The following is a 27,469-nucleotide window of genomic DNA, read 5'->3' as shown; positions in this document are numbered from 1 at the left end:
TTCCCCAATACTATGACTGAAACTGAGCAAAAGCAGGGGGCGGCAGAAATGAGTCAGCCTACGGCCGAAACCAGCAATTCGCAGTCCATTAGCACGGATCAGGAACGCCACAATCACCAGGAATGTCAGGATCGCCAGGTTCCCCACGAGCAGGACAAGAACGAGGGATACTTCCAAACGAGTGTGTGGATACTGCGAATAATTAAGTTGGGCTAATTACATACCACAGCCTCCCCAAATGAACTTTCAGCACAGCAAGGAACGTCTTCGGCTTTTTTGACGCCGTCTAAAAGCTGGCGTGGTGATACTAATGTAAGTTAACGGCGACTGGCACTATGGCAATCTCTAATGGCAAAAAGATGCGTTTGGGCACACAGTCCCTCATACAGGTCATACAGGCATTCGCCCGCCATGCTGATGATGATAGCAATGACGATGATGATGAGGAGGTACTCGAGGATAAAGCACAAAACAATAGCGTGCTAAGTAAGTCGGGCGTTGTAAATGAAAATCAGTCTAACTCCGTCAAATAGACCATTACTCCTCACTGAACACAGTACATAACGACACACAACATCAAGAAGCTGAATCGTCTACTTCCACACCTGTGACAGGTACCCCTCACGAATCTGAAAAAGAGGATTCTGATAGCTCTGATAGCTCCGACGACACTGCACTTAAGAGCAAATCACAGTCATTGAAGAAAAAGTCCACACAGAGACGCAGAACATTGTCAAAGAAGCTGGCAGAGATCTTCAATTTGGAGGGTGAAGAGGAAATTCACGCAGAGTTTAGATCCTCTCTCCTCGGATCAAGCTACAGACCACTGCTAGAAGGTTTCTTATATTCAACAGACTCCTTCTTGTGTTTCTTTGCACACGTCCCCTCACCTGCGAGGGATAGTCTCGTTAAAAATGGCCCAATCAGTAAACGCACCCTCAGGACGAGACGTGTTATCAGATACTGGCTTACCCTGAAAAATGACGTATTGAGCTGGTTCGGCAGCGAAACGGACCCTTATTTCCCAGTCGGCAACATAGCGCTCAGGTACGCTATCAGCAGCGTCACTGTCAAGAATAGTGATAGGGAATTCGTTGTCGTCACTTCTGAACGCAAATTTAACTTCGTGGCTGATTCCAAGGTTGGTAGAAATGAGTGGGTCAAGATGATTAGAAAGGGTATCTTTAGATCACAGAACGAGTCTGGATCATTCAAGGTGGGTATAGCGGTTCCACTCTTCAACACTAACAAAGTCCAAGCTTGTCGTTCCATATGACCACATAATCAACGTTGAAAGATCGTCTAATCTGGAATTCGCTGATAGCGTAGCGGTCAGCTACATAAATAACGAGGATGGTGCAGATTGCTACTACTTTGATCACTTTAAAGACAGTCAATTTGCCAGTAACACATTGCGTCAGATATTAGATTCGTATAGACAGAATGTCCATCGCATATTGTCTAATGAGACTTTGACAGAATCTCCATCCAAGATGAAAGGAGAGGTCCTTGAAGGATCTGAAATGACAGCGAGACCGGCGTCTAGCGCACAGAGCGATCATACTTATCCGCCACATAACCGCAACCGCGATAGAAGTCGGTCATTAACCTCTGAAATTCCTTCATGGATCAAATCTGGTAGCTTGAAAGTTGGTAAAGCGGTATACAGTGCTCCACGCATGATTCCACACCCACACTTATCGACCATCTTACCTAAATTACCGAATTTACCATTTCTAAATAACAATAATAACAATGACGCTAATAGCAATAGTAATAAGCAACGTCAACAACCTCAACAGCCCCAACAGCTCCAACAACCTCAGCGACCTTTGCCTAATCCAGCTATCAGCGGTACTTTAATGAGAACCAATAGTAGAGTATGCGAAACATATGAAGAACCTTCGAATAGGAGCGCTCAAAGGTCGAGATCTAGAAGTAATTCTGCTGAGTCTGATGATGAGTTTGAAGATGTTGGTAGCGATTTCTCTGTTTTGGAGCACAGCGAAGGCACGGAGGATGTGCTTCGAGCCGAGGAAGATATCCAGCAAAAATTCAACGCTTTCTTTGCTTTATCCGAGGAAAGGATACTTGGTCATTTCAATTGTGCCTTGTTTAGAATGTATCCTGTGCCTGGTAAAGTTTACATCACGGACAATTATCTCTGCTTTAGATCATTACAGATGCTAGGCAAGACAAAGGTGGGTCAGATACGGAGTAAAATTGACAAACTGAGATATTTTAGATGATATTACCATTAAGTGATTTACAAGCTGTTCAACCTCACAAACCTCTTCGTTTCTCGTTCCATGGTCTCATCATGATTATACATCGTGAGTAATCTTTTGTCGTTTGTTAGCAGAATACTTAATCACGTCCAGGTCACGAGGAACTCTTCATTGAATTCACCACCGCTAACCGTCGTGACGCATGCGAGAAGCTACTCTCCACGCAGCTCGATAGGCTTGTAAAGAATCCAGCTCTTCGACACACTCAATCTTCAAAAGGTCTTAAAGAAGCTCAAATCATCGAGGATCTCTCGCTGTCATACAGACGCCCATCACAGACGGCGCCTGTGCCCGATGAAGATGGCTTATCAGCATCAACATCTGTAGTCTCGTTTCAGCCAACTAAGCGGCTCCGTATTACATGTCTCACGATCGGTAGTAGAGGTGACGTGCAACCGTACATAGCGTTGTGCAAGGGACTAATCAAAGAGGGACACGAATGCAGAATAGCGACGCATGGAGAATACAAAGAATGGGTCGAAGGATCTGGTATTGAGCATAGGGAAGTGGGTGGAGATCCTGCCGAGCTTATGCAAATCTGTGTTGAGAATGGTACATTTACGCTGGCATTTTTAAAGGAAGGTCTATCCAAGTTCAGAAACTGGCTTGACGAGCTACTGAGACGATCATGGGAGGCTTGTCAGGAGACAGACGTACTGATTGAGTCACCGTCAGCTATGGCTGGAATACACATAGCTGAAGCTCTCAAGATACCATACTTTAGAGCATTCACTATGACATGGACAAGAACAAGAGCTTATCCACATGCGTTCGCTGTACCCGAGCATCGAATGGGTGGATCATACAATTGGATGACTTACACGATATTTGATCAGGTCTTTTGGCGAGCTATCTCCGGACAAATTAATAGATGGAGAAGATCGACACTGGGGCTGAAAGGTACGAATTTGCAAAGATTGGCACAGCATAAGGTTCCATTCTTGTACTGCTTCTCTCCAACACTAGTACCCAAGCCGCTTGATTGGAATGAGTGGATCCATGTCACTGGTTACTGGTTTATGGACTCATTCAATACAAACAATGAAGAAAACAGGAAGGGATTGGAATCGGAGGATCACCAAGATATGCTCGAGTTCGTAGATGAAGGTCGAAGACTGTGTAAGAAGGTAGTCTATATTGGTTTTGGCTCGATTGTTGTTAGTGATCCGGACGAGATGACAAGAATTGTAGTGGAGGCTATTGAAAACGCTGGCGTCTATGCCATTCTTTCGAAAGGATGGTCGGATCGAATGCACACTGACAAGAAGAAAGAAGAACCTCAGCTACCAAAATGTATCTTCTCAATTAATACAGTCGACCATGCCAAGCTTTTCCCGCTGATAGATGCAGCTGTACACCATGGCGGTAGTGGTACGACAGGCGCCAGTTTAAGAGCAGGACTTCCAACGGTCATTAAGCCGTTCTTTGGTGACCAGTTCTTCAATGCTGATAGAGTCGAGGCTGCGAATCTGGGCGCGAGTGTTCGCAAGCTTACAGTAGACACACTGTCTAAAGCTCTCAAGGATGCAACCACGGACAAGAAGCAAATCGCGAATGCTAAGACTGTGGGTGAGAAGATAAGAAAGGAAGATGGCGTAGTAGGTATATCGCCTGGGTGTATATTTTTTTAGCTAATAAATCTTCAGGGTACAGCTATCAAATGTTTATACAGATATATGGACTACGCTCAGACAGTGGTTACAGCAAGAGCGAAAGAACACGACGACATACAAGACGACAGTAACATGGAAAATCACGATACTGATGACAACGATGACGATTGGACGCTGACATCTGAGAATATATCAGATGGCGAGATTCACGATTCTGTGGGCGTACTCTCATTAGCTTCGAACATAGGCAAGCGATCGCTGGGAGTTGGCAAAGATCTTCTTAGTAAGAAATCATGAACTGGATCTCCAAGCAAGGAATAATGAACTTGGATTAAATTTTTTCGGTGTACTTGTACTACAAATTCGCAACATTTACTTCTCAAACAAAAATGACTTAGACCGGCAAATCCACCCTTGAGGAAAAGAATTGCGACTGAGCTCAAATTGATTGAGCATCGGTATGTGTCCAGTCAGAGATAAAAGATGAGCTGAGAAAAGCCGGACCCGCTGCTTATGGATTGTGAGATGTAACAGTCTGCAATCTGTGCGGTAGGGTTGACTTCTGTAGCCCAATATACAAACAAACTTTATAATTATAATATATGTTATTTTGTGATTCTAATAAAGAACTTTGTACTTGACACTTTGCGTGGAGATTGTGCGACTTTGACCTGACATTGACCATCACTCCCGTGGGCATAAGCAGGAGGAGTAAAGAGTTGAATGAGATGCAATAATGACCAACCCAATGCAGTCAGTTCATCTATGACCTCGGCACGCCCGTGCACGAATATTAGCTTCGGTATGAATATAGGCTCATACGCGGCAGACTAAAGGCTTTTGAATAATATCTATATATCAAGGGTTTACTTGCACAAACAAAACAATCCACGCTCATTAAATCAACTCAACCAGACATAAGCGGAATATGTACAACGCTAAACGCGCATTTTCATTAGGAGCTCTATTTGCACTCGCAGCAACGACGGCAGCAGCCAATGGTGGTAGTTGCAGTGCAGCTACAGGTCTGACCTGTCCAACTGATATACCGTGTTGCTCAGGTGAGTGGGGGTGTTGTGATTGTGCGTATTTTAGCTGATTGCAACGCACTACAGAATTTGGTCATTGCGGTGACACTAATGCACACTGTCGCTTTGGGTGTGATCCACGCGTATCTGCTCAAGACGCTTGCGAGAACGTACCCATGTGTAAGAATCTCAATATCAACGCATTTGATAGACTTGCTTGGAAGGGTATTATGCAGAATCCAGATGAATACCATGGAGAAGCAGATGAATACGATTTCACTCTCGACAAAGGAGATATAGCTAGAGAAGATAACATGTTGACAATGATAATGACAGAGGATAATAAGGGTACGAAATTGAGCTCAACAAGATACATGCTTTACGGAGAGTTTAACGCTAGAATGAAAGTTACAGGAAACCAGGGCGTTATTTCTACTATGATCTTAATGTCTGACATTCATGATGAGATCGATTGGGAGTTTGTTGGTGCAAAAACTGGAGAAGGCCAGTCCAATTACTATTTCCAAGGTGAAACAGATTACACCAAGGGCGATACTCACGACTTCCCTCATCCTGATGAGCGGTTCCATGACTTTGGTTTAAATTGGACGGAAGAAAAACTCGAGTGGAAGATTGATGGTGTTGTAGTGCGAACACTCAATAAAGCTGACACTATGGGATGGGATAAGGTGCCACACTACCCAGCTTCACCTTCGAGATTACAATTTTCAGTCTGGCCATCTGGGATTGAGGATGTGTCACCGGGAAGCTATGAGTGGGGCGGTGGAGCTATTCACTGGGATGAAGGTAGGTAACTCTCCAAACTGATTGCTTCGCTAATGAAATGTCTATCAGGTCCATTCAAGGCTACGATTCAATCGGTATCAATCAAGTGCGCTGACTCTCCAACCAATGTAGGACCAGACGATGTGAGCTGGAAGTACACAATGAGTGAAGGCAATGCAACATCACTCGGACAAGCATCATTCCATCCAACTTCTGAGCCATACAAGGCAAGCAGCGGCGGGTTATCTCTCCACGTTTCATCACCTTTCACACTTATGGCCACACTCACATTCGCTTTGGTTTATTGTACTTTTTAGACTAAAAGAAACAATATTTATTAAAGAATTCACAATAAAACTTTTTGATAATCTAATCATCATCCCAGTGTCCTTGTTGTTGAGGTGGAGCCAAACCAGCAGCTTTCGACATGATGATACTGTCCACTCTAAGTACAGCGATAGCAGATTCAACGGCATACTTGATTGACCACCACTTGGAAGCCAAACTGTCCTTTATACCGTGTTGGAGTGTGTTTATTATACCTTCATCAGATACAGCATCAATGTCAATACCAAAATCTCTACCTTTATCTGTTGAGTGAGCCGAGAGAAGCTTGGCTAAAATTTCAGTTGAGTTGAGACCTGCGTTGTCAGACAAGGTGATTGGAACAATCTGGAGTGCTTCAGCGAATTTCTTGATAGCGTGTTGGTTGAGGCCGGGAGTTTTATCACCAAAATCTTCGATGATCTTGGATAATTCCATCTCAGAGCCACCAGCACCAGCAATGAATCTGTTATCCTTAGTGAGTAAGGTTTTGATAATGTTGACACCATCGTCAATAGCCCTCTCAATATCGTCGAGGTGATTAGCAGTAGCACCACGCAAGACGATAGTTGAAGTGCGAGTGAGTTGATCATTGTCCTGTCTAAAGACGGTAACTCTATCCCCACCGATTTCAGTAGTTTCCAAAACATCAACATAACCAGCTTCTTCAGCGGTAGGAGCGCCAAGTCTAGCTAATGGGGTAGCACCGACGACTCTACATAGTCTTCTGAGCTCAAATTTGGAGAGAACCTTGATAACGACGATATCAAGTCTGTTCAAGTAGTGTAAGGCGAGATCACCAACTTGAGAGCCAGCAACGACAACTTTGACGCCAGAGTCAGCGATTTCCTTCAAGACCTTTTCAATTTGTTGCTCTTCGCCTCTTGTAAAGTTCATCATTTCATCAGCGTTCTTGAGGAGAACGGTGCCCTTAGTCTCGGTTTGAGATATGTCAATGCCTGACGTGAAAACGGCGACCTTTGCTTTGGTTGCGTTGCGTGCAACGCCTTCTGGCTGTCTACCAAAGACCATACCTCTAAGAACGCGTGATTCGTAGAGGTTACCGCCCATAATCTTAACGACTCTAACGTTATCGATATTGAATTGGGAGAAATCTTTGGGCATGACGGTTGAGACAGCATCTGAGACCAAATCAGCGAGGAAGTCTTCGTTACCGAATTGTTTCGAGCCAAGGGAAGTCTTTATGGAGGTTGCTAAGGATTGCTTTGTGGGTGGGAGAGCCAGGTTTCCATTTGAGAGATCTGAGAGGGATTCAAGTGCTTTATTTCTAGCCAACTCGTATCCCTGAACAATCTCAGAAGGATGCAATCCCATTATCAATAAATTCTCAGCTTTCTTGAGTAATTCACCTGCTAAGATGAGTACCAGGTTTGATCCATCGCCGACCTGAGGAGTGTTAGGGTGATATAGGTCATGTACCAGTACAATTACCTCCTGCTCCTGCTGGTGAGATGCCATCACGATTAATTTCGCTGCTGGGTGAACAACTTCCAATTCCTCGACAATCGTAGCTGCGTCGTTTGTAACGAATAGCCTGTCGAGGTGGTTGATTATCAGCTTGTTCTTTCCTGTATAGCATTAGCCTATGTATATTATATCCCATACCTCCCCACCATTTGGTCCAAATGAAGTCCTAACGATCTCTGATAGCTCATTGACTGCCTGAATATTTCTAATTACCGCATCTTCTATTCCAGAAAGCTGCTTGCCACCTGGCTTAAACAAGTCTATTCCCTGTGATTTTGGTATTTTCAGGCTCATTGTGAGGTGTCTTCTTAACCCTTCCTCAGTGTGTGCATTCCCAGTGAATTTCTATCTAAAAATTATTTACAATCTTCTCCAATTTATTCTCTTATTCTCTGGTTTACTAGGCTGCGTGTACTTTCTACTCAACTCGCTAGACACTCTCTCCCACACCATCCTCTCTGTGTCTGGTATGTTGTTAGGAATAGCCGTGTCATCCGCACTCTCCCTCCAAGTCTCCCCCACTGCTCCCTCTATCCTCTCCTCCAAATCCCCCAGTCTTTCTTTTAGCGTTCTGTGCTCCTCTACGTACCCGTAAATCAACAGATATCCCAGCAATCCACCTGCCTCTTTGAGCACTCCCTCCACACGCTCAACTAATCTCTTTAGACTTGCCATGATGTACACCTCCTCGTTAACTGTCCCTCTCTTCCCACTCGCTTCCTTCATCGCAGCCTTTCTCTTGCTCTTCTTGCTGTTCTTCTTGGAAGCTCCCGTCATCGCGCTGCTTGCAAATGTCGAAGCTCGTTGAGTGTAACGCGTGAATTGCGTCACTGCCGTCGTAGCATCCGAAGCCACATCCACATTATCCAATGCGGGGTTGTTCTCGAGCTGTTCCTCCATGTAGAAAGCCTCAGGCTGGGCTTTCTTCGCCATACGCAACTCGCCCAGTCTCTCCATCTGTTTGGTGAGTTGACCGTCCATCTCCTCCGCCTCGTCCATGGCCGTTTCGTGCGCATTAATGAGAGATGGCTTGATGAAAGTGTTGATGAGGTTCAAGTGCTTCTTCAACACACACACGCGCACCGCCTCCGCATACTCCCCACCCTTGATATACTGATCGGCGGCAGCACGTGTATCGTCTGTATAATCGCACAGCACACGACCCGCTTCGCTAAACCGACGACGCTGGTTGAGATCTTCGGCAATACGGTAAGCAACGTCGGCGAGCTCGTCTGAGGTGCTACCATACTCCATCATCATCGCAAACAACTCCTGCCACGCGTGTGCCCGGTCATAAGCTCCCAAGGCCTTCTCGCGCAGGTCAGCAAGTCGATACGCGAGGGCTGCATCCCGATACTCGTTTTGCGTCGTTAGATGGTCCCCATATACCTCCAGCACCACCCTATGCGCTGTGCTATCCTCCTTGCTAAGCGAAAGCGCCTCTTTGTAAAGCGAGTGGTCTTGTGCGTACGTGATGAATGTCGACAATGCCGCTTCTTTCTCTTTCTCGTTGTCTGTATCGCTCATACTCCTGTATAGCGCGTACACATGCCCCATTGCACGCACGTGCCGGCCGAGGTGGTCATCGATGTGGAACCGCTGCTCAGCCTCACCCATACCCTGCAGATGGCGCAAGAAGGGAAGATACTCCTTAGGATCGCGCTGAGAATGCTGCGCCACCATCAACACTAGTTCGAAGTCATACATGCCAAGTGCACAGTCGAATAAGGTGCGCGAATCGACGAGGAAGATTATATACTTGACTCCCTCCTCAACCAGATCGGTTAGGTCTGAGTTATCGTGGACGCTGTCACCAGAGTTATCTCCCAGCTCCACTTCCATCTCCACCTCCCGCCTCACCTTCTGCTTCTGCAGCTCGTGCAGCAGATTGAGCGCAGCTTCGACATTTGGCGGTGTCATGCGGACGTAGGATGTCATAATCGTCTGCGTGTACGCCACTAAATCCCGCTTGAGCAGCTCTCCTCGCACTGCCGTGCAGATTTCGTTCACTTTGTTAGGGCGGTGGGGTGCGTGTGTGCTGTATAATATTGTGTCAGTCTATCTATTTCAAGATGTAAGAAAGATATACCACCCACCTCTTATCGCCCACATCCACTTCTCCCTTTTCCTGCTCCTGCTCCTGCTTCGCATACTGCGTCAGAGTGAGGTCCTCATCCCGCAACGCCGTCAGGAAGAGATTGAGGTGATCCTGGTGCTTGATCTGGTCCACAAACGCCGCAAGCCTGTCGAAGAAGAGGGAAGGCTGCAAATCGAAGAGGATGTTCATATCCACACGATGTTTCCGACATGCCACAAACGCATCGCCATACCGGCCCGCCTCAACATCGCGCCGCACGTTCTGAAGGACTAGCGGACGCGGAGCGATAGTCTCGAGATTGCCACGAGGCATCTGCAACACGAGCCGCATTGCACGTGGACACGCTAACACTACGCGCGACCCTCTCTCTACTCTCCTCTCCTCAACACCACCGCCTGCCTCACTCGCGCTGTGCAAGTCGACGAATATGGCCTTGTGCGCACTCGTGGTGCCTATAAGGAAATCGGGCGTGAGTGTGTACGAGAGGGCGTTAGTGGCGAGTGGGGTCATTCGCACACCGTCTACACTTCCCATAGACAGTTTGCCCGTGGGGGATAGCGCGACGACGCGCTCTGTGCCGCCGTGGTAGCTGACGTGCGGGCAGAACACTCCGAGCTCCACATCTAGTTCCGCGAGAGTAGGGGTGGGGGTGAGGGTAAGGGTGTGCAGACGCGCATTTGCATCCTGCAAAAGAGCAGTGTCAGACAGGCCAGGCACGAGTAGGGACCGATGCAATGGTACTGCCTCGCTGTGCACACTAGTGCGTGTGTAAACACCCTCCTTCGAATCCACACTCACATCCACCACGCCCAGCTCACCGCCGGCGACAGCGAGCGTGTGCTCGTCCACCCACGCGATCTGGCGCGCATGTGCGTCTGTCTGGTGAGTGCTCTGGTGTGTAGGTCTAGCGTGGCCATTTGCAGGCTCGTACCGCCACACCTCTACCCTGCCGCCTGGGAGGAGGAAGGCCAGTGACGAGTGTGCGAATGCCACGTGGACGGGTGTGCCGTTTGTTTGCACCTGATAGAGTGACATAGGTGGTGGGACATTGGCGATTCCGAGTGGAGTGAATTTGGTGTGATGTCCATCAACCACTCCCACCAAACCGAGGTCGTGCCTATCGTTGGGCGAGCTGTACACTGTCCATGACCATTCCAAATTCCTGTAGGAATCGGCGAGGATTATGGAAAGGTTGAGAGGGGATTCGTCGGAGAAGGAGAGCGCCTGTACACTGTTTGTATTTCCAGCGCTGCGGAGAGGCACCTCGCTCTTGAGATACCAGTACCAGTTGGCAGAGCTATACAGCTGGACGACATCCTCGTTATCGATGGACAGCCACACCGCCAGGACGACTCCGTCGCAGGACCACTCGAGTTCCTTGACGCGCACATCTTTCTTTCCCTCCAACGCACCCTGCACGATACCCTTTAAGGTAAACTCGCCATGTCTGAGGCCGTTGCGCTCGAAGAAAACAATATCAAGATGCTCATAGCCCTCGGCACAGCCTGGAGACTGTCCATATCGCATCACGGACGCCATCGTCGGAGCGCCAGGCCCCTTGCGCCAGGCTAGAGGATGCAGTAGCCCAGGAGCGAATTCAGAGGTAGATTGCAACTCGGCTGATGCGCGGCTATAGGTCCGTATCACGCGCGCTTCTACCTGCCCATCACCGCTTTCTTTGTCGAGGAGGTCGAGGGTAGATACAGCAAAAAAGGCTGAGTCGCCTCTCCAAGACACTCTAGGCTGAGAGTCGAGGGTGTGCTCGGTGTGCTCTGTCTGCTCTGATGTTACAAGTGATGGACCACCTGGCAGAGTCGCGGCTTGTTTACCAGCGCGGCCGTGGAATTGCGTGGATTTGGAACCCCACCCAACGTTCACATTCTTATCTTGGCCAAAGTCGCTGGATCTGAGCGGCAACTCTGCGAGGACATCAAAGTAGCCATTCGCGGTGAGGAGGAGGAGGTCGTCGTTGAGAGTGACGATGACGAGAAGCTCTTCGTCAGGGCTATAGCTTGCTGCTGTGATGCCTGGCTCGACAGTGCCAATGTGTTCGACGGGATATTCCAAGTCTTGGTGCAAATCGAAATCAGCCAATCGGATCAGCGAGATATCACCAGACCGAGATAGAATGCAGACGGATTGGGCATCCGGGAGATAAGCGAGCGAGATAAGCTGGGAGTCGGTGGTGGTCGGAGTCGGAGATGGACTATGGGAGATGGTTGCGAGATGCTGGGAGATGGCTGAGCGGGGGAAAAGATGGGACAACGGATACACACCTTGCAAACACCCAAATCGCTCCAACCAATCAGCGTGAATTCCGCCTTCTTCTCACAGCACCCGAATGTAACATCCAAATCTGGGCAGTAAGAAATCTGGCGCAGTGGATTGTGGTGATTTGAGTGGTTTGAATATTCCGAGAACTGCGTTAGAGATCTCATCTTTGAATTTAAATATTTGTGCTTGAGATGATGGCGGTATCCTTGAACAAGTTTAAGTAAATCAAATGGACACCAATTCCGAGGAATATTATAACGCATATTATCAGTGGTGGTTTTTGCAGCAGCAAGCGCAGGCTCAGGCGCAGGCAAACGCACAGCACGCACAACACACAGCCAGCGTCGGCGGATACAACGCTGGATACTACAGCTACATGAACAATCAGCAGTTCTATCCTTCTGCTTCCGGTGCAAACGCTGGCCCAAGTAGACAAAGTAGACAGTCCAAGCCAAAGAAGCAGCGGCAGCAGCCACAAGCACAACAGCCGCAACAACACCACTGCACCCAATGTACCCATTCGGGTACAAAGAAACAAGTAGAGTTACACATGATGGACAGACACCTCATTTATCCACCCGGCTTCCTCGAGAACGAGGAGCGTAAGAGAGCTTCGAAGCCTGCGAAGCCTATCGTGCCCGTCGAAGGTACAAATATCATGCTCGATACTCCAGAGGCTATAAATGACTGGATTGCTGAGCGTAAGAGTAGGTTTCCTTCTGCAGCAAATCTCGCTGAGAAGGAACGCGTCCGGGAGGATAAAAAGGCGCGCGGAGAGCTACCACTACATCCAAAGTTCGGTGGTAGCTTGAAGGGGAGCTCTAATCACAAAGCATCTCAAGCATTTCAACCGTCTCAAATACCAAAGAAACGTGTCATAGAGGAGGCTGACGACAACGACGGTGCTACCAATGATGCTGACGATGCTGACGATGCACCAGAAAGTGTCTCCTCAAAGATCCCTCCATCCCATCCACCAAAGCCTTCCCATCTCCTCTCACAGCCACGCCTTCATAAAAACCACACAGACAGCAAACCAAAGCACAAAAATCAATTCGAGCAGCCAAATCTCATGGCGAAGCTGTTCAACGATGAGATTAGGCAGAGTGTAAGCTACCTCTCACAAACGATACGCTTCCTCGTGGCCAATGACTTTTTGGACAATGTCGAGCTACAAGTAGGCCAAGCAGAGGCACCCAAGATGGTTGAGGAGATGGAGTAGCCTGCATGGCCTCATTTCAAATATCTCAATTGTGACTGGCTGAAACTGATTTGAGATATATGCAGAGTTGGAGATGCGAAAGCCACAGAGGATGCACAGCTATGTATTTATTTATTTATTTAAACTTTTCTTTGTGCGTGCGTTGTGTACGCTGTTTTGTGTGCGTTATTTCTACCAAAACCACCATGTTGAACCGCGTTCAAAAAAGTGTTCTAAGGTCTGCGAGATCGTTTGCATCGGTTTCAGAGCCACCAGTTAGGTTAGTGCGCTTTTATCCGCATCTCTATCCCGCTTACACTGTGGCGTTGCAGAGGATACGGCGGTTTGAAAGGTGAGAATGGCGTGAGGATTATGTGTAGGTGGCTGACGCGTGCTTTCCAATAGATCAAGATAGGTATGTGTACTTGTACGCTGCCCACTCTCATTCTAACTCCCCGCAAGAATCTTCACTAACTTGTACGACCGCCACGACTTCAGCCTCAAAGGCGCAATGAGTCGTGGTGACTGGCACAAGACGAAGGAAATTGTCTTGAAGGGTGACCAGTACCTTATCCAAGCCGTTAAAGACTCAGGACTTCGAGGCAGAGGTGGCGCTGGTTTCCCTTCAGGCTTGAAATGGTCCTTCATGAACAAGCCTGGCTGGGATAAAGATTCCAGACCTCGCTACTTGGTCGTCAACGCTGATGAAGGTGAACCAGGCACCTGCAAGGACAGAGAAATCATGCGTGGTGACCCACACAAACTCATTGAAGGCTGTTTGGTTGCCGGCAGAGCTATGAATGCCTCTGCTTCTTACATATACATCCGTGGTGAATTTTACCACGAGGCCGTCAGACTCCAGCAAGCCATCGACGAAGCTTACAAAGCTGGTTTGATAGGTGAAAACGCCTGCGGCTCTGGCTACAAGTTCGACGTCTTCATCCACCGTGGTGCCGGTGCATACATTTGCGGTGAAGAGACTGCGCTTATTGAATCTATCGAGGGCAAGCAGGGTAAGCCAAGGCTTAAGCCTCCATTCCCTGCCGATGTCGGTGTTTTCGGTTGTCCAACCACTGTCGCAAATGTAGAAACAGTGGCAGTTGTTCCAACCATTGTTAGAAGAGGTCCTTCTTGGTTTGACTCGTTCGGCAGAGACAGGAATTCAGGTACAAAATTGTTTGCCATTTCTGGACACGTCAACAACCCATGTGTCGTCGAAGAAGAGATGTCGGTGCCCCTGAAGGAACTCATCGAGAGACACTGCGGTGGTGTCAAGGGCGGTTGGCAGAACCTCCAGGGCATAGTACCTGGTGGTGCATCTGTGCCTGTCATCCCAAGAGATGTTTGTACCGACGTTCTCATGGATTTCGACTCTCTCAAGGATGCTCAAACATCCCTCGGTACTGGAGCAATCATCGTCATGGATCAGTCCACCGATATGGTCAAAGCTATTTCGAGATTCGCAAAGTTCTACAAACACGAGTCATGTGGACAATGCACACCATGCAGAGAGGGTACTTCGTGGATGTACAACATGATGAACAGATTCGAGAACGGCCAAGCTGCCAATAGGGAGATTGACATGTTGGTTGAATTATCCAAGCAGATTGAAGGTCACACCATCTGCGCACTCGGTGACGCCGCAGCGTGGCCAATCCAAGGTCTCGTTAGACACTTCAGACCACAGATGGAGCAGAGAATCAAAGAATTCCAGCGCGAGAATGGCGTCGTTATGTACGGTGGTAAGCTGCTCAAAGACCATAACCCAAACATTGCTATTCCTGATAACAGAGGTGCTTCTATTCCTCCACCAGCAGCTGCGTAATATGTACCACTATGATAATAAAATTCTCACTCTCACTTTATTTCAATGATACACTTTTTTCAATTCTCTCTGCTTAGTGCGTGCATAAAACGATAGTATATATGGTGCTTTGTATTAGTTTTTCCTGATGATGAAATCTGATTATGTTGTTAAGACGATAAATGTTATAAACTGCGTCCATCAATACTCCTTAAAGTATGAGGAGTCAAAGGAGGTGTTGAATTCACCGAAAGCGTTTCTTGACCAGCGTCGTGATTTGTAAATTACTAGTGTTTCTCAACTACGCTGAACCACCGGAGTATCTCTGGTACGTAGTCAATTGCGTTTTGAAGAACTCGTAAAGGGCTTCATTTAGTTGTCCCTGATGATACCGCAGTGGAGCTATCAAATAGCAAGCAGAAGATATGGATAGTCTGGACGATATGATAAATACATTGGTGGAGCGAAGCAAGTGGTGGAGAAAATATGTGTTTAGCTGCTTACGTATTTTCTACTCGGCTCACCAAGTATACCACCAGTGAGTACGCCGTGCCTGGTTCGTGCCGGGCAGAAGCAGCAATCATTGGCGTTGCATCGCATCCAGGAGGCTCGTGCAGAAGGGAAACAGATAGAGCGCGGGGGTGACATTCGGCGTGAGAGTCCGTCGGGCGTTGGGGAGTATGCAATTTTTATCGTTACTATCGAATGACGTATTGTTTGAAACTTCTGAGCCACAGCCACTACAACACACGCGAAAATGGTGAGTGGGGGTTGATCAGCGACGGAGGTGCAGTGGCTGAGCCAGCACGTCAGCAAGGAGTGAAAGTGAGTACAAGCGTGCAAGTCCACCAGTGCAAGTCCACGCTCACACCGAATCCAGGCGCTTATTGTCGATGCTTTCGGCACCACTGTCAACTGGCACCACACGGTGCACGCTGAGCTTTGTCGGCGCGCTAGTGCGCACGCAGACGCTGAGCGACTGGAAAGGGTGAACTGGGCGGCATTCCTCGCTGACTGGCGCGAGGCGTTCAAGAGGGGTGTAGCTGAGCACTCACGCGGTGTCGCACCCACACACTCCCACTTCCCCACGGTCGATACGTTCCATCGAAACGCACTCGACGCGCTCACGCACAAGTACGCCATCGATCATGTCTACACCCCGGCACAGCTCGACGACCTCTCTCTCATTTGGCACGATCTGGACGCTTGGCCTGACGCCGCGCATGGGATCGACCTTCTGAAACAGAAGTACGTCGTCGCCACGCTGAGCAACGGTCACTGCAGGCTGCTGGTGGATATGGCTAAACATGCCAACCTCCGTTGGGATTTCATCTGCGGGGCTGATATCCCCCGTGTTTATAAACCTCACCCGGAAACTTACTTGAGCATCGCTAGATGGCTCGGCTTACGCCCGGAGCAGTGCGCTATGGTTGCCGCACATGCAAATGATTGCAGAGGCGCTAGAGCTGTAGGCATGCGCACCGTGTACATTGCTCGCGAACAGGAGGAGGACGAGCCTGAGACGGTGCATCCGGAGGAATTTGACATCTTTCTCGACGGTCGTGTGCCTTTCTCTGACGTTCATCCCTCGACTCGTAATATTGGACTGGTTGAGTTGGCCAATAGACTCAATGTACAGCAGCAAGACGCCGAGTGGAAGAGTTGCAAAGGATTTTAGCGAGTGCAACGGCCAAAATTAAGCCTGAGTCTTTAGAGATAATGGAATCACATTGAATGCACATATACACACATATTACACCTTCCAGCGTCTCCTCTTTACGCGCGACTCATACCCCGATGCATCACTATCGGTTGGTACCAGCTGCGCGTGGCCTCCACCCCGCCCATTCGATGGCATGTTCATGCTCGAAGAAGTGTTAAGTGCTTCACCAGCATCGCCAAAATTAACTATCCCAAATTCGAGTGGCAGCTCTTTAAGAATATTCGCGTCGATCTGTATATTCTGCAGCCAGGGTGGTTTATTGGCTTGCTTCGTGTGCTCTTTCATTGGCGAGTCCGCCCCATTTGTTTTGGTTGAAGGTTCTTTTTCTTTTTCGAGAGTTGTATGAGACGGTTCACTTTGAGTGATCGTAGGTGTGGATGGTTCTGCCACTTCTGTTGGTTCTTGTGTAGGTGGTAATCTTGATGTTTGTTCAGACGGCTGTGTTGGTTGCTCTGGTTGCTCTGGTTGTGCGGACCCTGCAGAAATTACAGCAATTGATTCTGGTTGCTGCTGCTGCTGCTCTTCGTTTGCTTCTCCCGCTCCTGCCTCTTCCGGCCGCTGACGATCGCTCTGCTTTGGCTCAGCAGGCGTCTCCTCGACTTGCGGTTGCACTACCTCAGGTACTATTGGTGCAGCTTCACCATACTTTTTCTCCACCTGGACACCTTCCATTGCTTGAGCCTCAGTTGGCTCACTCGTGCTAGGCTGAAGAGGCGCTGCTGTTGATGCTGGCAGCTGCCCTTTCTGTCCTTCCTGCTCTGCTCCAGCACTAACGTCGTCCTTCTTCTCTTGGACTGGCACTATACCCGCGTCATCGTCATCAAGGCTTTCGCCCAGCGCCTGCTGATTCTTCGCCATCAGGGAGGACTCTGTAGCCACCTGAGTCCTTTCAATCAGCGACTTAAGAGCCCTTTCAACCAGCCTGCTTGTATTCTGCTTCCTATCCAAGTGCGCCAAAGGCGTCTGAGTCCTATGTGGAGTGGGATAGACGGCAGTACGATGGTAAGCATGTCTTGGAGGCAAACGCGGACCTATACCATACGGTGCGAGCTCGAGCATTTTATCCATAGCTTCCTGCTGCACCATGCGATACTCAGGATCCTGCTCATCGTCACTTGGCAAGAAATCCTCGGTTGGGTCCTTGAATTGATGCATTGTCGATATAGGCGTCGGGAGCAGTTTAGTCGATTTAATACCGCGGTTGCGCTCTGCTATCGGGTTCATTTCTGAGGCAGTCATACCGACGTCGCTGAAAGCTTCACTGACTTCATGCAGCGTCGCTTCAGTCCTGTAGGCATTTTCTGTGTATTGCATGGTCATTTTGGCAAGACTCTCTATGCCTGTTGCAGGTTAGGGGGTGTTTTAGAGAAGATAGGATGGCGAGACGCACAGAAGACGGCGTGTCGCTCAATCTCGATCATGGCATCTTCGGTGGCTCGCTCGAAGCCTGCGTGTTGGGCTTCGTGGATGATCGCCCGCCGTATCATCTGTGAGGCTGAGTGCGGGCTCACTTGCTCTTTATCTGCACCGCGGAGATTTACTGAGATAATATCGTGATCTTCCATCATATCTTCTTGGTATGTGGCATCTTCGTATGCTTCGTCGGCACCGTCGCCGCCGTCGCTGAATAGTTCATTGGCGAATTCGTCCATCGCGTGGTGGTGAAAGATAAAGAAGAGATTGCAGCGAATAGATAAAAATACAAGACATAATTAACCTGTATGAATAGGCGGTAGATCTGGCAGCCATCTCAGGCGGTATCCTTGTCCTTAGATGCTCCGTGTCGATGGCTTGTATGGCTAGGATTATCGTATTTGTTGAGATTGCAGTTGCTAGCGTGACGGTGCTCGTTGTCACTGCAATCTGACTCGTCCGACGACTCATCAAATCTCTTTGGCTTGTGGTAGATGCAGCAGACTGGAGATGCGTCAGATGCGTTGGAATAGCAGGAGATAACACGCACTCTTTGACTTTTTCTTCCCCATATGCTCATTATCTACTGTGCCTTGTTCCCACCTCACTCCTCCGCCTCGTTCCCGCTGTTCCCGCTGTTTTGGCTCATCTCCTCTCAATTTCAGCACCTGGCTTTGGTGTCGTTGCAGCTGTGTTCTGCTCTCTGTTCCTTCCACCGTCTCACTCCCTTGGCCTGTTTGGCTGCGTTCTGTTTCCATGATAATTGATGATGGCTGTTCACTCGCAGGAATGTCTTTGTCACCAAACGCCCATCTTCAGATGCCAGCGAGGAAGAAACCATCGAGGAACAACCTCAAGAGCGGTAGATCTCCGCGTATATCTCCATCTCCTAAGCCCGTCATCAACGAGCTCGATATCCATTTGGAAGCCAATGACGACGCAAAGAAGACAGCGCAACAATCTTCCGATCGCGGCTTCTTTGACATTTGGTACCACAAGGATAGATCTGCAATGATAATCTTGGTCATCTTGTGTGAGTTTCTTACGCTCGATTTCATCACCACACAGCTCATCGAGATATTAAGATCTCCTACAGGGCGTACCCACAGGATTAGCTTTTGGCAGTATCCCTTTTCTTCTCAAAGCGAAACTCAGCTACTCGCAAATTGGCTTCTTCTCGCTATCTACATACCCTTATTCACTCAAGCTATTCTGGTCACCCATCGTGGATGCTTGCTTTAATCCCAAATTGGGCAGACGCAAGAGCTGGATCGTACCCATCCAGTTTCTAGTCGGTGCAATGATGTACTGGATGTCCTTCTGGATCCAAGACAGTTTAGCGCAGGTGAGTGCGGTAATTTTACGCGTAATCAAAACTCAATTGCCCTTTAGGAGGTACCGGACGTCAATTTACTCACTTTCACCTTCTTCATGCTCATTTTCTTGGCTGCAACTCAAGACATTGCAGTAGACGGATGGGCATTAACCTTGCTCAGCAACGAAAATCTCTCCTTTGCATCTACAGCTCAGACTATTGGCTTGAATACGGGCTACTTTCTCTCTTTCACCGTCTTCTTGGCGTTGAATTCGATTGAATTCAGCAACAAATACTTTAGATCAACTCCTTTAGAAGTCCCTCTAGTTACTCTTGGGGGATACCTCCAATTCTTTGGTGCAGTATTCGTCCTGTTCACAGTCTGGCTTACGTTTTTCAAGAAAGAAGAGAATGTCATCACCGACGAGGATGAGATGGACATCAAGAAGGTGTACAGCCAAATGCTTTCTATTTTAAAGCTCAAACACGTCCAATCGTTTGTCATGATTCACCTCGTCGCTAAAATTGGTTTCCAAGCAAATGAAGCCGTCACTTCGCTCAAGTTGTTAGAGAAAGGGTTGAGCAAGGAGGACCTCGCTTTAGCAGTGCTTATAGATTTTCCTGTGCAGATCATTGGTGGCTGGCTAGCTGCGCAGTGGTCACAAGGTCGCAACCCACTCAAACCATGGCTAAGTGCATTCATCGGCAGACTAGTCTACGCCGTTGTTGCGATGCTAGCCATCAAGTTTATAGAACCACCAGTGACTGCGACGATATTCACATCGGTGATTGCAATGACACTCGTCGGTGGATTCATGTCTACTGTCCAATTCGTCGGCATATGCGCCTTCCACACCCAGATAGCGGATCCGCTGATTGGAGGAACGTACATGACCCTCCTCAACACAGTGTCGAATCTTGGTGGAACGTGGCCGCGCTATTTCGTTCTCAAGGCTGTCGATGGACTCAGTATCGCTACTTGTCACGTCCATGAAGAGAATGAGGACGTCATCGTCAAGGCAGAGGACTGCAGTTCTGAGCATGCCAAATCTGTGTGTTCGGATATCGGTGGAAAGTGTGTTGTTGAACGCGATGGCTACTTTGTCACCAGCACCATCTGTGTTGTGCTCGGGGCTGTAATTCTAGCCGCTTATATTTATCCTACAGCGCGTAAACTGCAGCGTGAGTTGAAGGATACGCCTATGGCTTCTACTAACATTCATTCTAGGTTTGCCTTTGTCTGCTTGGCGTATAAAAAGCAAATCAGCCAGTCATACTGTTTAGACATAATTTTAAGCCTCAAGTCTCGGTATAATGCGATAAACAATTTGTAAAATAATCTCAATTTCTTATCTCTAGTCTTAGCTTTCATCATCGAGGATTGCAGAGATGGTCGACGATGCGCGAAATACCGCTTTCCAGGCTGTGAGCGAGGCTATATACGTACTTTCGCCGCGCTCACACCCACGCTCAGCTCAAACCTGCCTGCGTCAGACTCAACTTCCTCGTAACGAAGCCGAATCTAACACCAAACGAGCCAGGACTGCTCTCAGCACTTGAAGAACTCTCAGATTCACTCAGCCTTAATTTAAGCACCACAAATAGCTCTCTCCAGCTCATACGCTACGTCTTCTTCCCAATAGCTGGCCTTCTCCGCCATATATCGCCCACAGAGCTCCCTGAGAAGGGATCTGTGGCTGTTATCAATGCTCTCAATTCTATATCCAAAGTTTGGGCCCTGGAAGGCGTGCCCACTGCTGAATGGGAGCAGTTGTGGATGCTGTCTGCGATGACACTAATCAACAGCATAAAAGGAGGCAAGTCAGAGGTGCAACTGCTTTCATGCGTTGAGTTGATTCACACTCTTAGTTTAAATCCTTCCCTCGATCACGCCTCTCTCCTCACAACGAAGCGCATGTCGATATTAGGATCACTTATTGCTCAATTACTCGATTTGGCTACATTGCACACATTTATCACTCTACGCACACGCTCCTTGCAGCTAGTAGGTGTGTATGTAGGCGAATACGCTTTCGATAAGCCTGACATCAACGCTGTTTTGTTGCCGGGCACAGCGAGCTCGATAACCAAGATCCTAAAAGGCGAAAACCATATCAATAGCGAGTTGGCAGTAGCAGCCTTGGAAACACTACGGCTGATTGTCATGTCGACTCTCAACGATGATCTATGTGCAGCACTTCAGCCGGTGCAGATTGCCGACTTGACTGAACTGGCAAATCGGATTGATTTGGAGAGTTTGGAGGTGAGAGGTAAGGTGGATGAAAGACATAGGAGGGATGAAGGGAGTATACCAGTAGCGTCATCTCTTTTCGCTCCACCTAGCACTACGAAGAAAGAGGAAGGGATACGCACACCTTCTTGGCTGCAGGGCACCGTGCACCAGATATGTCTCGTTCTCATCTCCACTTCGAAAGTGGTGAAGCACCAGTCCAGCAGGGTGAGGCGAGCTGTTGCAAAACTGTCAGCAGATCTGCTCGAATCGTGTATCGGTACTCTCGACAACTGTCACAGACTGCTTCTATCAAACCTTTTGATGCTTTCTGTAGACAGCCAGGCATCGAGTGAAGTGTCGTTGATCGCCAAAGAAGCACTCAGTCGACTTCTGTCGTTAGAGCCGCACCGCAAGATACTAGAATCACTTCTGAAGCAGCACGCGCGCGATGCGCTCATTGCAATCCCTTCAGCGATCAGATCGCGCGACAGTAGCGGCATACAAGCAACAACGGCGCAGATCGAAGCTGTAGCCGCTCTCACAATGCGCACGAGCCTGAGTGGGATTCCTATGGATGATATACTCGGTGCGCGCGGCGGAGTAGAGAAGTGGGCATGGGGGCTAATCGACTGCATTCCGTTCGCGACACCGCCCATCAGTGGGGAGAGCGTATCAGTAAATGCGAGCAGAAGTATACTGTGGAGTAGCACCCCTGATGCAGCTTTTGAAATCGGGGTCGACGGCTCTGATGATCCATGGTTCGGTTTCCCTGCTATGCCGTTCGAGAGCGTCGATAGTAAAGACGGGGAGTGTATACGCAGAGCGCTGGTAGCTCTCGGATGTGCGTTCGGGGATAGGGCGTCTCATTCGGTGGAATATTTCTTCAGCCTTGCTCAGCGTAATCTGCATTCTAGGGCTGCTGCGAGCGCTCTATGGCTGTGTTGTTGCATCTTGCAGGGGATGGCTCGAGCGCGGTCCTCTGTCGCAATGGCTCACAAGCTCGCCGTGAAGCTCGGCCGGAGCGTCGTTAAGTTCAGTCTCGAGGCTGAGCAATTAGATAGAATGGAAGGGGATCATGAAGTGAGCGAGGAGGTCGTACCCCATTCCGATACCAATCTCCCTTCTGAACACGTGCGCGGTCTCGATAAGGTGGAAACGCTGGCTGATAATTTCAAGTACACACCGCAATCGAACGCGAAATTGGAGAAAAGAGTGCGGGTGACGTTGATTACACTCATCACTTTGCGCATGATCGCTACCACTAGCTATGTTCTGGGCTATGAAGGTAGACCCCAGCTCAACCACACACTCTACTACGTTCTGTCGCGCTTGGATAGCCCCACTCTTACTGTCATGGAGCATAGCAGGAGCACGCTCGCTAGTGTCAGCTACTACTTCGGATACGCTAGCACGAGTGGCGCGATACTCGATAACGCAGACTACTTGCTCAATAGCGTTACATCATATCTAAATCCAGTCAGGCTAGATGTCGCAGCGCCGCGCGTGTTGATAGCTGCTATGAGACTGGTCGGTGCAGCGCTGATAAGCAAGTTACAGGGAGTGGTGGAGGATATATTCGAGAGTTTGGACGATTACCATGATATACCTCTGCTGGGAGAGGGACTGCTTGCCGTTCTGGACACGATTGTCAGCGTGATGTCCGACGATGCTGCCATCCTGCCCAGTACGGACGATGAGGTAGTGGGTGAACGTGAACGTGAGGTAGCAGTGGCTGATTCTCGGCCTGATTCTGCAGCTGAGCTGGAGGGGCTGAGTGATTGGCTTCGCGATCTCCACGCTGATCCACCTGAAGAGGGTGTGGAAGACTTCGGACCGACGCCACACCAAGCTTGGGATGAACTACGCGAACCGCACAACGTAGATCAGGAGCAAACGCCAGAAGATACACCCAAAGAACCACTCAATAGATCGCAGAGCATTTGTCTTAAGATTATGTCCAAGGCTTTGCACTTCCTCACTCACCAGTCAGCTTTCTTACGCGCTAGGACTGTCATGCTGATGGGAAATGCGGTAAGAGTGCTGATGCGCTCAGGTCACCATAGTGACGTGCTGCCTGTGGTGCACAGGGCATGGCCGTATATACTCCACCGCCTCCTATCCGAAAAAGCTGCCAAGAAAGGGGAAGAGTACGAAGAGAGTCCTCATGTTATAGCTACCGCTTTTGAGCTTATAAACGTGCTAGCTGTTGAGACGGGTGCGTTCATGAGTATGCGCATTGTGGAAGAAGCGTATCCACTGATTAGACGCACCATCGGATTTGAGGGGCTAAGGCGGGGGTTGAGTGGTGATGTAAATGGTAATGGTAGAGATATCAACACAGTAAGCAACGCAAAGAGCACGGATAATGGAATAGAATATTACCAAAACACAACCCCAGCTAAGCGCGCGCATAAGGCTCTAGTGGACGCAATGAGGAGTGTGGTGCAGGAGATAGCTGTTGCGGACGAGCTGGTTTGGCAGCTCAGTGCTGACTTTACAGCCCTCTTACACCACCCCTTGCTGAAGGACGACATTGTCTCACTGTATGAAGCGCTCTCAGTGCGCAATGTCGATATTGTTTGGCTGTGTATGAAGGATGTCGGGAACTCAGCAGTCGCACTGAGGGTGCTGGAAGGATGTTGAAGGGGCTTTGAAAATTTTTAGTCATGCGCCTTTCGTTTTCCTCTTATCACCACTTCTCTCGGAAAGTCAGACACTCTGACATATAAAACAATGAAGGAAACTTTTACTTATAAAAGAATAAATGATTTACCCATCCAGTTGGATATCCATGTCCCAGCCTCAGCTACACAGTCGAAGCCCGTCCCTGTGCTCGTATGGTATCATGGTGGGTGGTTAGAGTGGGAGTAAGGTCTCAGGCTAACAAAGCAGGCGGCGGCTTATTGCAGGTGGGTAAATCTGAATGGGTTGAAAAGACCTAACAATCGCATTTCAGGGCAGCAGACAGCGCTACGCGCCCCATTTCGACAGGCTGGCGAGCGAGTTCAACACTGCGTTTATAAGTGTGGACTACCGACTAGCGCCGCAGACGGGGTTCCACGAAATCTTGGCTGATGTAGGGCAGTCAGTCGCATTCATAATAGAGCAGCTGCCCAGCCGCGTCGGCCACACCATCGACGTCAGCCGGTGGGGTGTGTGTGGCTCGTCTGCCGGTGGTTGGCTGAGTTTATTGGTGGGACTGGGCGTCGCTAATGGAAAACATGTGCCGTATGTCGTTTGCGCATGATTGGAGTTCCCAGCTGACGTATCGCGTGTTTAGGAAGGTCTGCACAGCTATATACCCCATCACCAACACTCTAGCGCCATTCGTAGGTTTTTGATATTGCCCGCCACCTGCTCACTTGCTGCACAGTGGACTACGCCACAGGGGAAGGCGGCATGGGAGAACGAGCCTGTGCCATTTGATAGCGTGAAAAAGTACCTCAATGGAGATGCACCAGCTGTCGCAGAGAATGCGGCGGAGTCGAGCAGATCTAGAAGTGGGTGCTATGTGCTCCAAATACCCTCACCCCTGCTGACAGGACTAAGTGTACGCGTGGATGGTGCAATCAGGCACTCTCAACCAGCTGCTCTTCGGTGATAGTTATAGCGCGGAAGAAGTATCTCAATACACTATTACTGATATCCTTAAACGTAGAAAGTTGGAGGATATTCCACCGATATACATCACTCACGGTACTGTGGACACAGCAGTGCCTTTCGCGCAGGCTGTAGAGGTGGTAGAAGCGCTGCAGAAGAAGGGTGCAAATGTTGCGTTTGATATCGTCCCCGACAAGGACCACGGGTGGGATGAAAAAGAGGAGGGTGAAACGATGGATAGGCTTTATGCTTTCGTGGGAGAGCATTTGTGAAATTGTCAAGAAACTGCTGATTTTCAGAAACTATGCATTTTACGTTGAGATTATTTAGCAAGATGTGTGTGTTTAAGGTATCGTTGAAATGAGAGATTGTCTCTATTGGTGGGTGAGTGAGTGAAGCAATAGAATAAACGAAATACCCACAACAGTTAAGACCCAAAGTCTTCAAAGCCTTATAAGCTGCCATTTCCTTGGCAACTTTCTTCTTGGAAGCTTTACCTGTGGTAGTGAGAGGGAATTTAGATTTCACAGCGAGGGGAGTGCTATTATGTGCGCGTTCGTCGAGGGTGAGGTTAAGGGAAGCAGACCAGTAGTTGTGAGAGTTATTGAGATCATTCACACCGCCCGACTCAGTCCACGCCGCGACGACGTGATGTTTTTCCATCATCTGGTTGAGGTAGCCCATGCTGCCCATGCGAGGAGCCTCGCGCACTTCCTTTTCGCGATTGGTGATAGCAGCGCTGTACATATCTGCGTAAGGCCTACAAAGCGGCTCAATCCACTGCTTGACGGCGATAAGACCGGCGCTTTCGTCACCTTGCTGGTCAAAGACAGAGGCTACGTACGCCTCAAATGTATCGCAAAGAACCATGGGTGAGAGTCGCACAGGCAGTTGGGGCATCTGAGGTGGTAGAATGAGATGCTGGTCGAAGTTGTACAGCTTCGCCCAGCTCGATAGTCTGCCTCTGTTGACTAGCTTGCTGCGTATTTCTCTGGTAGCATGATGGTAAGACAGTGCCACATTCTGGCTCAAAAACTCACGTTAATCCGTCAGGACGAAGGTGTGGATACCATTTTCTCAGCAATAGAGCCACTACCATGCCGATGATGCTGTCACCAACAAACTCACTCACTTCGTTGTCGTAAACGGGTACAAATGACGCTACATTCCCCTGCCTACTATCGCCCATGACACCATTGGTGATGGTGTGCATACCATAACTTTTTCTGAGATTATCGGTGCCAGCGTTGAAATTGGCTACAAAGTCGGCGCAGGTTCTGTGAGTAAAAGTGAGGTTATATAGGTCGCGACAGAGAGGTGGCAGCGGAGGAGGGTAATTCTCAGGGAGAATAGGAGTATCGATGTCGATAGGAGATTCAAACGTTTGGTCGTGAGTGCTAGTGCTAGTGTCGTTGGTGTCGTTGGTGTCGTTGGTATCGTTGCCATAAGAATTGAAATTATCATCACTACTGCTAACACACTCAATATCGCTATCACTGTCAATCTCAATAACCTCTGGTCTATCGTGGTTATTATGGTTATCATCATCATCGCTAATCTCCTTAATTGAAGCCGAGATTGGTGCCGAACGCTTCTTGGCTAGTTGGAATTTCTTGGTTTTGTAAGGCACTTGCGCTAGCAGCGGCCTCTTGAGTCCAATGTGCATATTGGCGGTGTGAGTGGTGTGGGTGAAAGAGAGGAGTATAATGTAATGTTACTAGAGAATACAAATAATATCCATTTAAGCATTCTTCTGCGCTGCTTTGCCTGATTCCTCCTGCAAAGTTGAGCAAGTTAGATAAAATGATATATAAGCGTATGTGCGACTGACTTGAGCGGCTGCACTGACTTGACCAGGCTTATCGCCTGTGATAGCCGCCTTTACGCCCTGAACTCTACCAGCAGCCTGGTCATACATACCAGTTGCTGTGTCTTTGATTTGAGCTGCCTGGTGTTTTTATATCAGTAAGAATTCTGAATGAATCGATAGAGGAACCTTCTGCTCAGCTTCACCATCGACGTGCTCTTTCTGTCCACTCTTCTTCCATTCCTCACTCCCAGTCACTGTCCCAACAGATTCAACGACGTTTCCTGGTATTTGATGTGAAACCTGGGTGATGCGATTGGCGCGAGTGTAGTGACTTACCTTTAACGCTGTGGTACATTCCAGTTGATTTATTTGGCGAAGACATGCTCTTTTAGGATTTTCAACGTTTTTGATTCTAACTAAGAGTACTGACGAGGACTGTCTTCGGGATCAATTTTGAATGATGTCATATCT

The 27,469-nt window shown here is 48.7% G+C and overlaps 13 protein-coding genes across 13 annotated transcripts; 7 read left to right on the top strand and 6 right to left on the bottom strand.

Annotated features, from left to right (window-relative positions):
- Positions 1–12: 12 nt before the first annotated feature.
- Positions 13–4,198, top strand: J056_000866 (Sterol 3-beta-glucosyltransferase; the record flags this gene model as incomplete). The annotated part of the gene is made up of 8 exons (XM_009270494.1): positions 13–181; positions 230–312; positions 360–486; positions 534–1,216; positions 1,260–2,201; positions 2,246–2,333; positions 2,382–3,886; positions 3,935–4,198. 8 exons carry the CDS (start codon positions 13–15, stop codon positions 4,196–4,198), a joined length of 3,861 nt encoding a protein of 1,286 aa, XP_009268769.1.
- A 631-nt stretch (positions 4,199–4,829) lies between these two features.
- J056_000865 (putative glycosidase CRH2) lies at positions 4,830–6,032 on the top strand (the record flags this gene model as incomplete). The annotated part of the gene is made up of 3 exons (XM_009270493.1): positions 4,830–4,962; positions 5,017–5,736; positions 5,785–6,032. The coding sequence occupies 3 exons, from the start codon at positions 4,830–4,832 to the stop codon at positions 6,030–6,032; spliced, it is 1,101 nt and encodes a 366-aa protein (XP_009268768.1).
- A 52-nt stretch (positions 6,033–6,084) lies between these two features.
- On the bottom strand, positions 6,085–7,821 carry J056_000864 (putative T-complex protein 1 subunit theta; the record flags this gene model as incomplete). Its single annotated transcript, XM_009270492.1, has 3 exons — positions 6,085–7,446; positions 7,492–7,628; positions 7,674–7,821. 3 exons carry the CDS (start codon positions 7,819–7,821, stop codon positions 6,085–6,087), a joined length of 1,647 nt encoding a protein of 548 aa, XP_009268767.1.
- Positions 7,822–7,887: 66 nt separating this feature from the next.
- Positions 7,888–12,063, bottom strand: J056_000863 (Elongator complex protein 1; the record flags this gene model as incomplete). Its single annotated transcript, XM_009270491.1, has 3 exons — positions 7,888–9,565; positions 9,624–11,854; positions 11,902–12,063. 3 exons carry the CDS (start codon positions 12,061–12,063, stop codon positions 7,888–7,890), a joined length of 4,071 nt encoding a protein of 1,356 aa, XP_009268766.1.
- Positions 12,064–12,128: 65 nt separating this feature from the next.
- J056_000862 (uncharacterized protein) lies at positions 12,129–13,121 on the top strand (the record flags this gene model as incomplete). The annotated part of the gene is made up of 1 exon (XM_009270490.1): positions 12,129–13,121. One exon carries the CDS (start codon positions 12,129–12,131, stop codon positions 13,119–13,121), a length of 993 nt encoding a protein of 330 aa, XP_009268765.1.
- Positions 13,122–13,306: 185 nt separating this feature from the next.
- Positions 13,307–14,925, top strand: J056_000861 (uncharacterized protein; the record flags this gene model as incomplete). The annotated part of the gene is made up of 4 exons (XM_009270489.1): positions 13,307–13,380; positions 13,433–13,452; positions 13,506–13,515; positions 13,563–14,925. The coding sequence occupies 4 exons, from the start codon at positions 13,307–13,309 to the stop codon at positions 14,923–14,925; spliced, it is 1,467 nt and encodes a 488-aa protein (XP_009268764.1).
- A 684-nt stretch (positions 14,926–15,609) lies between these two features.
- On the top strand, positions 15,610–16,582 carry J056_000860 ((S)-2-haloacid dehalogenase 4A; the record flags this gene model as incomplete). The annotated part of the gene is made up of 2 exons (XM_009270488.1): positions 15,610–15,729; positions 15,785–16,582. The coding sequence occupies 2 exons, from the start codon at positions 15,610–15,612 to the stop codon at positions 16,580–16,582; spliced, it is 918 nt and encodes a 305-aa protein (XP_009268763.1).
- Positions 16,583–16,657: 75 nt separating this feature from the next.
- J056_000859 (uncharacterized protein) lies at positions 16,658–18,279 on the bottom strand (the record flags this gene model as incomplete). Its single annotated transcript, XM_009270487.1, has 2 exons — positions 16,658–17,967; positions 18,018–18,279. The coding sequence occupies 2 exons, from the start codon at positions 18,277–18,279 to the stop codon at positions 16,658–16,660; spliced, it is 1,572 nt and encodes a 523-aa protein (XP_009268762.1).
- Positions 18,280–18,377: 98 nt separating this feature from the next.
- On the bottom strand, positions 18,378–18,798 carry J056_000858 (Type 1 phosphatases regulator ypi1; the record flags this gene model as incomplete). The annotated part of the gene is made up of 2 exons (XM_009270486.1): positions 18,378–18,544; positions 18,591–18,798. The coding sequence occupies 2 exons, from the start codon at positions 18,796–18,798 to the stop codon at positions 18,378–18,380; spliced, it is 375 nt and encodes a 124-aa protein (XP_009268761.1).
- A 61-nt stretch (positions 18,799–18,859) lies between these two features.
- Positions 18,860–20,639, top strand: J056_000857 (uncharacterized protein; the record flags this gene model as incomplete). The annotated part of the gene is made up of 4 exons (XM_009270485.1): positions 18,860–19,073; positions 19,126–19,385; positions 19,433–20,537; positions 20,584–20,639. 4 exons carry the CDS (start codon positions 18,860–18,862, stop codon positions 20,637–20,639), a joined length of 1,635 nt encoding a protein of 544 aa, XP_009268760.1.
- A 105-nt stretch (positions 20,640–20,744) lies between these two features.
- On the top strand, positions 20,745–25,460 carry J056_000856 (TELO2-interacting protein 1-like protein; the record flags this gene model as incomplete). The annotated part of the gene is made up of 8 exons (XM_009270484.1): positions 20,745–20,780; positions 20,830–24,213; positions 24,370–24,436; positions 24,481–24,497; positions 24,545–24,816; positions 24,869–24,917; positions 24,962–25,088; positions 25,138–25,460. 8 exons carry the CDS (start codon positions 20,745–20,747, stop codon positions 25,458–25,460), a joined length of 4,275 nt encoding a protein of 1,424 aa, XP_009268759.1.
- A 50-nt stretch (positions 25,461–25,510) lies between these two features.
- On the bottom strand, positions 25,511–26,854 carry J056_000855 (Double-strand-specific pac1 ribonuclease; the record flags this gene model as incomplete). The annotated part of the gene is made up of 3 exons (XM_009270483.1): positions 25,511–25,562; positions 25,607–26,179; positions 26,229–26,854. 3 exons carry the CDS (start codon positions 26,852–26,854, stop codon positions 25,511–25,513), a joined length of 1,251 nt encoding a protein of 416 aa, XP_009268758.1.
- Positions 26,855–26,929: 75 nt separating this feature from the next.
- J056_000854 (uncharacterized protein) lies at positions 26,930–27,380 on the bottom strand (the record flags this gene model as incomplete). Its single annotated transcript, XM_009270482.1, has 4 exons — positions 26,930–26,965; positions 27,020–27,136; positions 27,185–27,279; positions 27,335–27,380. 4 exons carry the CDS (start codon positions 27,378–27,380, stop codon positions 26,930–26,932), a joined length of 294 nt encoding a protein of 97 aa, XP_009268757.1.
- Positions 27,381–27,469: the final 89 nt, after the last annotated feature.

The sequence above is a fragment of the Wallemia ichthyophaga genome (assembly GCF_000400465.1).
Source record: "Wallemia ichthyophaga EXF-994 unplaced genomic scaffold scaffold12, whole genome shotgun sequence".
Lineage (NCBI taxonomy): Eukaryota > Fungi > Basidiomycota > Wallemiomycetes > Wallemiales > Wallemiaceae > Wallemia > Wallemia ichthyophaga.
This window is presented reverse-complemented; position numbering and strand designations above follow the sequence as displayed.